At 41.8% G+C, this 15,164-nt stretch overlaps 1 protein-coding gene across 1 annotated transcript; it reads left to right on the forward strand.

The window, feature by feature from the left end:
• The first annotated feature begins 522 nt into the window (after positions 1-522).
• TMEM250 (transmembrane protein 250) lies at positions 523-5,577 on the forward strand. Its single transcript, XM_029612666.1, has 2 exons — positions 523-730; positions 2,152-5,577. Exon 2 carries the CDS (start codon positions 2,286-2,288, stop codon positions 2,703-2,705), a length of 420 nt encoding a protein of 139 aa, XP_029468526.1. The 5' UTR covers positions 523-730; positions 2,152-2,285; the 3' UTR covers positions 2,706-5,577.
• Positions 5,578-15,164: the final 9,587 nt, after the last annotated feature.

Below are 15,164 nucleotides of genomic sequence, written 5' to 3' on the forward strand. Positions count from 1 at the left end.
GATTTATATTTTAATTTTCAAGGAGACTCTTTGGAAGTTTGCAACCTGAATGTTCCTCAGCTCTTTCGGATCCATACACGAAGTGAATGCCAGATATACTCTCCACTTTGGACAAAAATGTTTTTCTTATGATTATTTAATTATGACTGTGTAAAAGATGCCTAAATGGACAGTATTTAGGTTGGAGCCTTGGTGACTGGTGTTTTTGCTGATAGTTTCAAATTTGCACTAATTCACCTTTTGTGTTCAATATATGCGCGTGTATTTTCCTGAGTAACGGTAACACGTAGTTATTAATTTGTAGGGGAGCCCTCGCCCTTTATGAATCTTACACACAAAGTTTAATTAATGATATTCCAACACCATCCTCCTTTCACACAGCTTTATTTTCTCACTCTACCTTCGCCACATAATTCTCACAGCCAAATACAACACCAGTATAACCCCCGCCTCGTCTTATCATCTGCTTCCGAGCGAGCTCCCAAAGTCTCGCGAGACAGGCCTTGCGCATCCTCCCGGAAGTAGGAAGTCGTCGACTTCTAGCTTCACGCCGGTACCGCTGTGGGGGAACCAGGAAGTAGAGAGCGGGTCGGCCATGTGATGCGTGCGTGACGTCAGAGATCGACTGTCCCCGCCACTGAGAGCAGTGCTAGTGCCCGTCGCCGCTTCCGCCTCGGTGGCAGAGGGGCGAGATGTCGCCGTCCCGAACGAGTCACCTCTCCGCCGGCAGGTAACTGCAGGAGCGGGGCAGCTTTCACGCATTCCCCGTCTGGGGCAGGCCGCAGCATGTGTCCGAGCGCAGAGAGCCTGGACTGACCTAAGGTTCCTGCCAACGTGTTGTAGAAGTACTACTGGATTGTGTTTTTTTCCCCCATCGCATGCCTTCACCTGTCTCCGTTTCCCTCTTCTCCCTCCACCTCTTGTTTCCCTCTGTATTGCATAACTGCCCTCTCTCTCTCTCCATGTGTCCCTCCCCTTCTGATTTCTTCCTCCTCTTACCCGCTTCCCAATGTATGCATTTTCTTTCTTTCATCCATCCCCAGTCCTAACTTCCTCTGTGCTTCCCCAGTGCATGCTTTGATTTCACATTTGCATGTCTTCCTTCCACTCTTTCCCCTTTTTCTTCCTAGTCTATACCATATCCTCTTGTCTCTTCCCTTTCCTTCTTTGAGGCTTCCTCTCTTGCCTGCTGCCGCCCATTTCCCACCTGTCACTTCCAAGTTTTGATTAGGGAAGGTTTTATCTCAGTCAAAATCTGTGTCAAAGTCCTTTGGACCCTTCAGTGATGTGTAGAGAAAAACATTCAACTAAAGAACAATTGCAAGCCAAGGGTTAAAGGGTTCACCAGTGAGAAGGCAACATTTATAGAGTCTTGTGGTTTAACCTTTGTGGATTTAATATTCTTTAAATATTTTCATGGCAGTGATATAGGTCAAAAAAGTCAACAAAATAAACAGGTGACACCTTTTATTGAACGAACAATTAATTTCATAACTAGCTTTTGGGAGTTATAGCACCTTCAGCAGGTCAAGTGGACTAACACGTTTACCACATTTCTTTATCCCAGATTGGTGTTTACAGAATACAAAGCATCTGTACAAGTCACAGTTGATTACTATTAAACATTAACCAAAGAATGAGTATTAAGGCTCAAATTATAATACCATATATTTCCTTTACTACATGTCTCTTCTCCCCCCCCCCCACACACACACACACAAATCCCTCACCAGATGACTGCACAGTGTGAACCAGGAAAGGGCTGATTGCAAAGACCCTTTTGATTTTTGAACCTTCCATTGCTCTCTTTTTCCAGCAAAGGATTTTTTCTTCTGAATGTGACTGAATCTTGCCACTCCTCCTCTGTGACCTTCTCAAACTATCTGGAGCCTAAGCAATCTGAAAGCAGGTTGATTTTGCAGATGTATACTTGCTCTATATACCAAAGTGTATTGAGTGAAAGAAAAAAACTAGCTTGGATTTCCTTCTGTATCTTGTAATCTCAGGAATCTTGGAATAAGAACATAAGGGAAATATGACCAAAAAGGCCTGCTAAATGATAGAAATTACTTATGGTTATGATATTCTAGATGACATTTGAGTCTTTTTTTTTTTTTTTGTAATACATTATATAATCTGTCCTCCTTACAGGTAAATTCCTTCACATAAAGTTGTCTGAGAATTCCCAATGGAAAGTTGCTTGGTTCTATTACATCCTAATGGATAAACTTTGATATGTGCAGTGGAAGACCTCCTTTAGGACTCTGTGAAGCGTGGGGTGCCTGATGCCTGTAATCCCCATTCCCCGCCGGGTTCGTTCATTCCACGGCCCCCACACCACATGTTTGCATTCTGCCTGTGGCCCAATAAGGACCACTCATTTGGTGCGCACCAAGTACAACAACTTTGACATTTACCTAAAGTCTCGATGGATGTATGGATTTGTACGCTTCCTGCTGTACTTCAGCTGCAGTCTGTTCACCTCCATCCTCTGGGTGGTGCTCTCCATCTTGTTTTGCCTTCAGTACGTTGGTATCCGAATATTTCTACGCTTCCAGTACAAGTTGTCCATCATTCTTTTGCTGTTGGGACGTAGGCGTGTTGACTTTGGCCTCCTGAATGAGCTTCTTATTTATGGAATACACGTGACCATGCTGCTAGTTGGAGGACTGGGATGGTGTTTCATGGTGTTTGTGGATATGTAAATAAGAGGAGCACGTATAGGCTAAAATATGTTATTGCATATTTGAAGTATGAATATTTCTTTATTATTTATCATCCGTGGAAGATGTCAGTTTTGGTCATATGCATGTACTTGTATATGAACTTGTTCTGTGCAGGGTGGTGGCTGAAGTCCATCTGGCCTTATGACCAAGGGGGGAAGACTTGACTCTGAGCAACAAAATCATAGCTGCAGTTATGGCATCTTTTGTTCCAGTGGTAAGAAGGGATCTGGAGGTAGTCCATTACTAGTTTGCCTAGAAGTTTTGGACCTGTCCAGGTTTTTGTAACTGTCACATGAATGCACTGTGACATCAGTGACTGCATTGATATATAGAGATGGGTGGGTATCACTGAATTCCTTTCAAAGGAGAATTGTATCAAAAGTCCTCATCAGTGATTTCTTTGCTTGGATTTTTGGAATGGAGCTACAGAGATCACTGGCAAAGTGTGACAATTTAGGTAAAATTGGGATGCTAAGGACCAAACTGTGCTAGGATAGGTGTTGGAAAACCAGGACTGGTCCATAATTTCATGAGCACAGGACAACAGGGACCATCAGATTGTGATGACGTTGCTTTCTAAAACCAGTGTGGATAAGAGTGTGTGCAGCCATAATAAAAAAAATGCATACCTTTTTATCTTAAAAAGTATATGAAGATACCTAATGGGCAACATGAATCTGGAATTTAAACCTTAAGAAGCAGCATCAAAGCCAAGATGAATTAACCAGTAGAGATGCATTTATAAGTAAAAGGGCAATAGTACTTTGAAGAAATGTGTACTTTGTTTTCAAGAAGGTAGCAACCAAGACAGATCCAGGCCAACCAAAATCAACCTGTAGGTGCCAAGCAATCCTTCGGGCTGCATATCTAAAGCTTATTCCCTGGAAGAGGCTAGCATGGGAAATCTGATGCAGCTGGAGTTCCTTAGGTGGCAATTTTCAAACTCTTTGCTTTTTTGCAAAGTTTGCAGGTACTTTTTACCCATGGACTCTGCACCAAATTTCAAAGGGAGAGAGTATGTGCATGCATTCTCGTTTGAGAACCTCCTTGGATATAAAGTACCTGTGAACTTTTGTACCTGAGTTTTGCATGGGAAGACATTTTTTTTTATGGAAAATAATGCACATAGGTTTGAAAATCAATGTGTGCACTATTTTCTGATCCTGCCCAAAACACACCCCCTGGGAATATCTCCACCCACTTCCCCCACCAATGCATCTAAGAATAGGTGCATTGTGGTTCTCCATGCATTCTCTTAGCCAGCTTGAGGGAGGGCAGTTTTCAAAAAGACAATTTGAGTAAATGGTTTTAAAAATTGCCTTCTTAAGGTATATTTCCATCAAGGAGACAAGGCTACAGTATGCCCAATCCTTACTTAGCATGTCACACTTGAATGAAAGAGATACAAAGTCAAAATGCATTTCTAAAACATTGAAACCATCTGTGAAGTGTTATGTTCTCTTTCCACACTGATCCTCCAACCCTCTGTATGTTCCCATAAAGAAAATTCTGCCCTCCTATGAGGTGTAACTCCTATTTAAACCCTGCAGCCTGTAGATAAGATGGGGACAATAGATTTCTGGCTTTTATTTTTCATATTAAACCTTTTCTACCCCAGAAGATAGAACACTATGTAGTAGTAACGTATGTACACTTAACCACAGCTAGTTTCATTTGTTCAAACATGATTTCAGTCAGCATAAAACTCATCATAAAACAGAAGTTAGAACCACTGAAAGGTTGTTTTGGTCTAATTTCAAAGTTGTGGAAGTAGGGGTTAGTGGCACTTCCTAGTCACGTAGAGGGAGCTGAGGCATAGTGAAGGTCAAGATTCCATTTCAGGCATGTGCGGTTCCTAAAGAAATATTTGGCTTAGGCTTGCTGGTTAGCTCCACTTTTTCATGGCATGACAATCCAGTGTTGATTTTATCTCTTGCATGCAGGGACCTGTAGTCCAGTTCTTCTTAGAAAAATAAGAATTACAAGTCCATGCATGTACCGGGGTAAAACCAGGATTAGGCCAACCTGTCCTGAAAAAATGGATCCACTTAGCAACACCTAGCTTGGCTGCAGCTCAGTGTGCTGTAAGTTTTGATTCTGCTTTCTCCATGATTAGATAAATTCAGATCTGCAAACCCAGCTACTTTCACAAGCATCATATAGCTTCTGAAGCAAGGGCTTCCAATGTGTTGCACTAGGAATGCGTCAAAGGCACTATAATAGGGCAATTCACACACTATATATTCACATCTGTTTCCAGTGTTTGTGCTTAAGTGTGCAGTCTAGGTACATACACACCAACATGGTTGGCAAGTATGATCTGATACTCTGCAGCAGAGCTGAGTAACTTCATTATTCATTTCTGGTTATGATCCTGTCTCAGCAAAAGCATTGCATATGTTTTCTCCCCCATCAAGACAATTTGAGTGTTTCTGCTTTTTCACAAATACATGTATGCAGCAGGTACACCATGTTTTTTAAAGGCATGAGTCCATGCTGTGTGCATGAACTGCTGTGCAGTAATAGTCTTCCTTGCTGGTTGAGGCCCAGAAGGGACACCACCTCTCCCACTAAACCTCTCAGCAGAGCTCTGGACCAAGCGCATTCTTACCTAACACATGACAGTGAACTCTGAGCAGGTACCTGCTGTGGGCTGTCACTATAATTAAGGATACATGTTCTACTAAAGTTTTGTTGCTAGAGTTCTTTGACAGGAAATATGAATGTATAAAATGCAGTACTGTGTTGTGTTAAACTTTTGTAGCACAGAAACAGCGCGGTGCTCGGCATGCTTAATTACTCTTTCTGAGACAACCATTGGCATTAAATGTATTTTCTTTTATGAATTTCACAGTGAATCAATTCTTTTGTCTGGGAGTATTCCTCTTTGCGTTCACCTTTAAAAATTTGCCTGCTTGAGTCTGTTTCCTTTCCTGCGTCCCTAGGGGAGGGATAGGGTTGTGAGGATTGGATTTGGTTTTTAGATCTCAAGTTTGAATCCGCAATATTTTCTTTATGTAACAAGGCAGATGATGGCAGAAAAAGACCGATTACTCTGTCTAGTTTGCCAGGTATGAAAAGGGCCAAGCATAGTGAACATTGCTACTTTCTAGCTTCCACAGTCCCTCGTTCTGAGGTATCAGGTTGTTTAAGAGGTAATTGAAACCTTAATCCAAGCCAAGAATTGCAGCCCCTAGGAAGGAGGAGTCCCCAGCCTTTGCACTACAGTGTCATAACCAAAAGGTCTGTCACTGCAGTGCCAGTGTTATATAAAGAGGATGTTATAAAAACTGAGGAAAATATACCATTCTTGAACTACAAAAACATATCAAGGCCTTTACTAATTAGGTACAAATTAGAGTTAAAAGAGAAGTTGCAGTATGTGTCCTACTTTTTGAAGCTTGCCTGAGGATGAAAATGAACTTGATTCTGCAAGGTTGATTTAGAAAGGTGCCATTTAATATTAATCAGATCAGTGGCAGTATCAAACAAACAGCAGCATGCACTGTGGCAGGGAGATGATTTTATTCATTGATTAAGATATTCCATATGCAGACGAGTCTGCTGAGCCTATGTGACGGCTCAGTGAGTGAGATATTGCAGCTCTTAGAGACTGCATTTCAATTCCCATTAGCAAGAAGCAAATTAGCAATCAAAGCCACTGTAATTTGAACATTTTTGGGTCTCTGTGTACTGAGCAGTGGAATGTGCTTGCCTCGGACAGACTTAATGACAGGGGACATGGTTTATCAAACACCAGGAGATGTTCACATTCTTGAATGGCACAAATCATTACAAAACCTTTGCTCTGTGTTCCCTCTTTTGAGCAAGAATTACAAATATGACATTACTGGTTTGGAACTCTGTATAAATAAAGATGCCCTTGCTGTGCTCTTACATGATTGCATATTGCACCGTCAGCATACACAACTGTTGTGCATGTTAACATTCCTTATTTACACTCGAGTTTATAGTGTAAAATCTGTGCATAGAGAGATCAAGTGACTTGTGATGGAAGTAGGATTGGAACTGAAGTCTCCAGATCTTGCAGCAAAATAATTCTATCTGTAAACCTTCCAGAATTAGAATAAGTGGGCTAGCCCATTCCACTGCCATGCAGAAGGTCCCTAGCTCAATCCCTGAGCTAGGTTGTCCACACTCTGGCGGGGAGCTGTGGAGGCAGTGATCATAGCCTCGGGGAGTGGGGGGAAGAAGGGTAGGAGGAAAATTGTCATTACTCAAGGATGACACCTAATGCTCAGTTTCAGGCCCATGATTGTAGGGTTCTGGAAAGGGGGGAGGAGTGGATGTTTATAAAATAGGAACAAAAAATCCCTGGGTAGTTGCAAATGAAGACTCATGCAGCAGGATCTCAGCCCTGGTTCCAGCTGAGCTGTAAGAAAAAGAAGCAAGAGGAAACTGCTAAGTCAAATCCACCATTCCACTCCCCCATGAAAAAAACCAGGCAAAAATAGTTTTAAAAAAAATATCAATTTCTTATTAACCATTGACTCTGTTACCATGGTTTGACAACTCATTCTGCTGCTACTACGGTATAGTGCTGACAGCCCACAGTATGCATCAATTAGACTAGAACATTGTGGTTTTCAGAGCCCAGATGTGAATATTACCTGAAAGTATCTCTAACAATAGTAATATCATAGTTGCTCACAAATATTTCTGCTTCACAAATAGTAGTGCAATGAATTGGAAAGGCAAGGGACAGCCATGTAAGCACAGAGCAAATCGTTATTACCAGTGTTAGCTGAAAATGTCATATATTGACATTTCTTAGCATTCAGACAGGTTAATCCACACCAGGGAGTTATGCACCTCTACCAGCAGATGGAGACAGAGCAAAGCTGACATCACGGTATATATATATCCCTGCAAGGACAACAGCCTGCCAGTGTTCTCTGTCTTCAACAGATGGTGGACGTGCATCTCCCTACTGGTGACTGCTTAAAAAAAAAATTTAGAAGGAGAAAGAAGAAGGAAATTAATTCACCCCGCTCTCCTGTGGTGATACCTAATGGTCCCTCCCTCAATCGAGTTTTCCTGAGGTGATATCTGCAGATCCCTCCCTCCCTCAGTACAGAGTCTCGGTCTAGTAGCTGGTTTTCTGGTGTGGACTTGTCTGTAGAGAGACATACAGCTGAGAGGCTAACGGGTGAAGGAAGCTGAGCATGGCGGTGAAGGTCTTTGCTTTCTCACCCCGGGGCTGGAGACTGACTCTGTACTCGGTGGGGATGGGCTGAGCAAATATATAAAAAGAAGAAAAAGAGGAGGAGTTAATTGTAGGAATTCCATTCCCCTTCTGATCTCCAAGCTTGGCATGCTGATCTGACGTCCATTCCTGTCTCTGGGGGAGCTTGGGGAGTCATGGCAGCTTGGGTTGAACAGCCTTTTTGGCTAGGCCCTACTCTCAGGCTTCGCTTAGATGCGTGCCTATCTATGCACAAGTCTGCTGTGAAAATGTCTGATGGTTCCGCTTGCCCACCCGATTGTGCATTTAGGTGAGCGCTCAGGTGGGTGCCTACCTGGACCACGTATTGGGTGCCCACATTTTGGGTGTCCGTAGAGTGCGCTTATTGAACAGGGCTTGTTTTTTTTTTTAGCACTCTGTCCAGGCTCAATTGTGCGGGCGCACGATTATCAGACGCCGGTAGCAAAAAAGCCTAACGCCTTGCTCTTTGTGCTGCTTGCCATATTTGGGCATCACAGCCTGGCATCCCCTTCTAACTTGTGTCAGTGCTGCTTGGAGGCTCAGAGAGAGTTGACATTTCCTCTGAGCCTGCCTCCCTCCCTCCAGCTCCATATCATTCCCTAGCTCCCAAGAAGAACAGTGATTTATGATTTAATTTTTTTCTCCATTTTATCAGCGAAAGGACTAATCACTGTACCAGCACAAACCAAAATTTATAACCTTGCAGCTGAATGTAATCTAATGGTTTCTGACTGGTGCTCCTTTCCATCGCTCCTGTGGGTGCTCCTGCTGCTTCTTCCCTGTGGTTGAATCCCTTCCCATCTCCCCACTCCCCATTCGTTGTGTCTGCCTTCTCATGTCCTCATAAGCTCTTTATGCTAAAGAATGCTGAAAGTTCTTTGTTCCCGTCTCAAGTCCACTTTGCTGCTCAGTAGCCTTCTTCTCCCCTTTGTCATTTAGACCATTATTGGTAAGGCAGTATGATGTATTTATGGGGCTCCATATGCAGTACTCCTCCCTTCAAAATGCTGATACATTAACCTCCCATGCTATGTGGAAATAAAATCCTTATTCTGGTCAGTTCCAGTAATTGTTTTTGATGGATAGTAATGTATTCCTATAATATTTCTTGTAGCTCTGTTCAGCTCTTATTACTCAGAAAAGTGCATGCATATATATTGGACAAACGGTAACACATGGAAACAAATGGCTGAATAAGCACAAGTTTAAAACTTATGAGCAGTAACGTCAATTGTCCAGGCTTCATCCCTAAATGCTGTCCAGTCCTGCAGCTTTCACATACATTCCTTTATTGTGCTCTTATGGAAAGAGTCAAAGTAATTTATTAATACTTAAGTAATCAGTATGCCCGATTTAGTAAAACATGAGGTCACACGTAGGAGTAATCATTTGTTTTAGTTGTCTATTGAGCATATTTTTGCTTTTAAAAGGAAACTAGATGCTGTGATTTGTGCAGGTATAAAGTACAATTAAGCTTTGGAATTTGTTGCCAGAGGATATGGTTAGTGCAGTTAGTGTAGCTGGTTTAAAAAAGATTTGGTTAAGTTCATATAGGAGAAATCCATTAACTGCTACTAATCAAGCTGACTGAGGGAATAGCCACTGCTATTACTGGCATCAGTAGCATGGGATCTACTTAGTGTTTGGGTTCTTGCCAGGTACTTGTACCCTGGATTGGCCACTGTTGGAAATTAGGATGCTGGGCTTGATAGACCCAGTATGGTAATTTCTTATGTTCTTATAGTTCACATGACACGACCAATAGTTGACATCAGTCTCCTTGAGGTCACGTGTGATGCTAAGGCCTCAATGGAAGCTCCTTTTTGTCGACTGATTTGATACTACTAGGAATATAGATATCTGTCTAGAGTTGCTACTTAACAATATAAAAACCAAACCTATAACAATGGAACAAGTAATGTGAAATATTTAATGGGTGGTATTGAAACTCATCATGTAACAGTTCAAAGTGTTGTTTAATGCACAGTAAGTGATTATTTGTACTTATTGTCTGTCATCCCATTAAGGAGTCAATGCCCTTTTCAATTCAAAAGTGCATGCAAGCAGCCACCATTGGAGTTAAAATCTGACCTACAAGAAAGTTGGACATTTTTTGTTTGAATTTAGATTATCCTAAAGTGGGGGGCCCTAGGTGGTTGCCCGCTTTGTCATCCACTAAGGCCACCACTGATGACATTTAGGCAAGCTAAGGCACAAGAAGATAAGGTGACAGGCCTGATTCCTGCAAACTGTTAGTGAAAGTGAAACATTTGAGCTCTGACCATCTCTCGACTGAGCCACTAGTCTCAAATCACACAGCACAGTGAGAGCCCACAAGACCAGTCTGCACCACTCAATAGATGAAACAGCTCCACTGCAATGCACACTCACAAAATACTCACACGGGAATGCAGAAACCGAATGAAGCCAGGAAAGGTTTAAATCATTTCCTGTCTCTTCTCATTTCCCATCCTACCTATGACACAGAATAGAGCACAATGCTGCAGTGTGGATGAAGGGATGTATTTATACCTCTTTCTTTTAGCAAACTTCACAGGACTGTCTTGTGATGCTCATGGGGGAAGGGTGCAAAATGTTATCTGCACATCTTGAAGTATCCTAGCACCTAAAGGTGGATACCTAATGAGGCAGAGATAAAAATAGAAATACCTGGCAGGGAACAGGCACAGTGGAAGTTAGTGGGGGGTGGAGTGATAGCATCCACCAGACTTATGATTGCCAACTGGCTCCACTTTTTTAGAACAGGTCAGTTCAGTCCCGGTTTTACCTCACTCCATGCATGGGCTTGTAACTCTGATTTCCCTAAGGAAAAACACCCATGTTTAAGAATAATGGAAGTTAGCAATGCTTCTTCAGGCCAATTAAGGCTTCATTGCCATCCACACTGAATCATAACGGTGGATTATTTTAACCATTCACTTTGACATGCACGCCTCCCACCCCCATGCCACAGTATGTCTGACATTGATTTCATCTTTTTTGCTTTGAGAAGTTTGCAGAGTTCAGGGCACCAAAACAGAATTCCCAAGAGCGCCTCGTACCAACAGGACCACAAGTCTCAGATTAATAAAACAAAAGGATTAGACATGGCAGTGAAGGGAGAATAATATTTACCTTTTTTTTTTTCTGTTGTGCATCTGGAGACGGGGGGAGGGGCATTTGTTTCCATTCTCTGGTCTCTTTCCTCACTTCCTTCTTTTCTCTCTCATAAAATTATGTCTGAACCACATTTCTGAGTGTTCTTGGTCATGCTATCCATCACCGCCATACTTACAGTCATTCATTACATTAGGATGTGCATTTCAGTCTTCTTGCTTGGAATATTAATGAGTGTTCTTGACTAAAATGCCCTATGAATATTCATACAAGAAAATCAATCAATTTGCTTGCCAGGAACAGTAATCGAGTGTGCTATGGAAAAAAGCGGTGAGTGCCATTGGAAGTAATGTCGTTAAACCTGGGGTGGGTAAATCATTGCGTCGTTTTTGTGCAGGATTCAATGCTCTGATCCCTGGCTGTACATAATGATGACATTGCCTCTTTACTAAAACAATGCAGCCATATGTTGAACTCCCAAGTGCACCAAATGAATGGGAAATCACCTTCTTGTAATACTTAAGGGGCTGATTTACCAAGAAATTGACCTTAAATACTCAGCGTTTGACCTAGTGGCGTGTAAAGCAACATTTAAGTATTGTAGGCAGACTTCTTATGACATCTTTGATTCACAAAAAAAAAAGTAATACATGCTTTCAATACAAAAAAGTTGCACCTTGGACCTAAGATTTATTCTTATGGTTCATTAGTTGGGGGAAGCGTGTGTGTGTGTGTGGAGGGGGTCTGGTCCAGCAGGACTTTTGCTAGAACGGGGGGGGGGGGGGAGTTTCTATAATCAAAATTTCCTTCCTGTATAGAAACCCCTCCTTTCACTATCAGATTATCCACAGGTGTCTGGACATAATTACAGCTGATAATGTAACATCTCTGTCTCTTCTGAACTTTTGATATATGTATGGATTATTCTAATTACTGTTACAGGATTTTCAATGGGAAACTGACTTAGTAAGTATGGAAAGTTTGTAGGCATGGCTTGTTTACTTAGGAAGAGTTGAGGCAGAATTGTAAAATAATATGGGAGGACAGCGCTTCACTACTTGTTTGCTTAAAAAGCTCTTTAGATAATGTAAACATAGCCAAGTCTTCTGACAGAGATTTCCAGACCTTCAACTTTCTTATTTCTAAAAGGGGGTGATTTTGTCGCTTTTGAAAAGATAAAAATCTCATAGATAATGTTGGTCAAAAGAGGGCTATTTAGTCCTCCCACTGTGTCCTGCTTATCTTGTTGTCACAAGACCTAGTGGATCACTGGACCCCTTTCACCTTTGACTTACTATTAAGGTGCTTCTATGCCCCACACTGGACAACTGTTTTGGTTGGTGATGACGTTAATAAGTATTAGGGATGGGCTTTCTTTTTATCCAAACGAGTAAAATGCAATGAATGAGTCCATTTTTGGTTCATTCCAAATGTAATGAACTGAAAATAGACTCTGTCCAAAAAATCTGAATGTTATTTGGATTTTTTTTGTTTTGATAAATTGCACACACTTTTTAGCAGCACATGTGGTGCCTCTCTGGCCTCCTCGTACCCTTCCTCGGTCCCTACTTACCTTATCATTGGTTTTGAAGGGAGAAAAAGGCAAGGCCCAAAAGCAACTAGGTTCAAGCCGGTGCTGAAGCCATTGCCATTTTAGAGAGCAGCCAGTGGGGCAGAAGTGGCTGGGAGTCACTTCTGCCCCTTTCAACCTTCAAAAGCTTCCAATGGGGGAAGCAAGGGCTTTCATTTTGGTAATTTTATTAATGTAATATTTATTTTGGTTTGGTAAACAAACTGAACTGCAATAAACAAACATGATTTTCAACGCCACCCCAAATTAAAAAACAAAATAAAACATTTTGCCTGCACATCCCTAATCAGTATATTTAAATACCTTTCGGTGTCATATCTTCCTGCAATATGACTAATATGGACCTAAAAAAAAAAATAATTTCTGTACTGTTAATAATGTTCCTTTAAGTTGATCCCCAGTACTATACGCCCTAGCTAAGTCTAGTTTGGTTTTATTATACTATAATTTGAATGTTATCAGCTATTGTATCCTTTCTTAAATATGTTGGATTGTAAAGCCTGTTGCTCACTTAATGTTCATTGTAAACCGAGGTGCTGTTTGCCAACGAGCCTCGGTATATAAAAGTAAATAAATTAAATAAATAAATAAAAAAGGTCCCTCTCTGTCTGAAGCAAGCATCAGAGGCATTGCTAGGTACCTAAAAGATTATGTCGTGTGGTATCCTTCATGAGGTGGGGACTGGAGTAGGGTTGCTAACTGACTCCAGATTTTCAGAGCAGGTTGATCCAGTCCTGGTTTTACCCCATTGCATGTTGGGATTTTTTCAGGTTTCCCTATTGCATTCCCTACCTAAAGCAAGATTATAAGTAGCTGCATGCAGGTGAGTAAAAGCAGGACTGGATCAACTTGTCCTGAAAATCTGGAACCAAGTGGCAACCCTAAATAGAAGACTTCTCAGAAGAGCTTCAGCTCCTTGAGTTAATAGAAAGCTTATGTACTTACACCTATCTGAGAATGAGCTTATCAGTCCTCTCACTGCTTGGGCAGCAGCGTCTTCACAAGAGCATGGGAGAGCTCCTGCAGCTAACCCCAGGGACAAGCGGAGATGGACAGCAGCATATTTCTTGCAGAGGAATACCCTGTGCTAGTTTCTTATGCTGAACGATTATTAATTTTTGTAGTGTTCTCTTTTTATCCTAGCTCTGCTGCATGGTGTCTGAGCAGGGCTTTAAAAATGTGGTAGCCAGCAAGATTTTCTTGTCACCAGCTAAAATAGGGTATCAAAAATGTCTCATTTATGTAGTAGAGTAGGGAATTTGTCAGTTTTTACATGTATAATTTTAAACAATTAAAAATGCCAGAAAATGTAGTAGTTTAATACTGCAAACTGTAGTCCAGTGGTTCTCAACCTTTTCTCCGACATGACACACCTGACAGATGATGTTCACGTGCATGACCCATTGCACACTACATTTAACTGCTATACTAAAAAAAAAAAAAAAATCTTAGATGATATTTTAGTGTTGAAAATAATGCAGGAGAAAGAACATTCTTTAATTTCAATAACTGCTTATAAAATATCATTATTCAATTTTATTGTTTTCACAAAAATTGTAATCTTTGCTTACTGCATCAGTGAGACATCTGGACTGATTATGCATATGCAGACACTCTCTCTCTCCTACATTTCACTGTCAACCTCCAGAAAGTTCTGACCTCTTCTGGAGTTTCTACAGAGCAGAGTTAGGAAATTTCCCCTTTCAACTCACACTACAAAAGATATATTCAAATTCTGATATCCCCTCAGTAATAGTACTTCAGAATCCCTTCCCAGCCAGCCACTTTGTAAAATAACATGAAAACCTGCTAAAAAAGCCATTTAGAAATTATACGGCAGAACCACATACAAACCAGGCCTGGGCCTAGGACACAGACAATTAGGGAGTGTGAGCCATGTGGGGCCGCGAGCAGTGGCGCCAATCTCCACTCTTCTTTGTTGCAGCGGTGCCGCTGCTCGCACCCCCTAATGGAGGTGGCGGCACGACCGGGGGAGGGGGGCGTGAGGCAGAAGGTGCCTAGGGCACCTAATCCCCTTGCACTTGCCCTGCATTCCAGCCATACCAAAAGAGCACTAACACCCAGGACTTGAACAGCAACAACTGCACCTATGAAAAAAAAAAGCAAGACTGCAACTATAGAACACACTTCACTTCCTATTGGAAAAACAAAGAAAGCCAGACTGCTCTGGATTCCTACACAGAACCTACATCCTAGTTAGCAGAATCCCCCACCTTCGTCAAACGTGCAGAATGCAGACTGACCCTTACCTAATACAGAATAAAAGACCATAAATTATAAACACGCATACAGAGAAAAACTGAAACTCCAAGAAGGGGAGGATACAGCATGCCTGCAACATTTCTGGCTTGGATTGGTGGTGGCAGGGATTGCCAGGGTTGAGGGGAAAGCAGCAATAGGGAGCGGTGATGAGGAATTTTAAGTACCAGCTCCTTAATCTGCTTTCTCAGCAAGCACACGTGGCTGTAATAGAAAGCATAGG

Source organism: Rhinatrema bivittatum, chromosome 8 (assembly GCF_901001135.1).
Source record: "Rhinatrema bivittatum chromosome 8, aRhiBiv1.1, whole genome shotgun sequence".
Taxonomy (NCBI): domain Eukaryota; kingdom Metazoa; phylum Chordata; class Amphibia; order Gymnophiona; family Rhinatrematidae; genus Rhinatrema; species Rhinatrema bivittatum.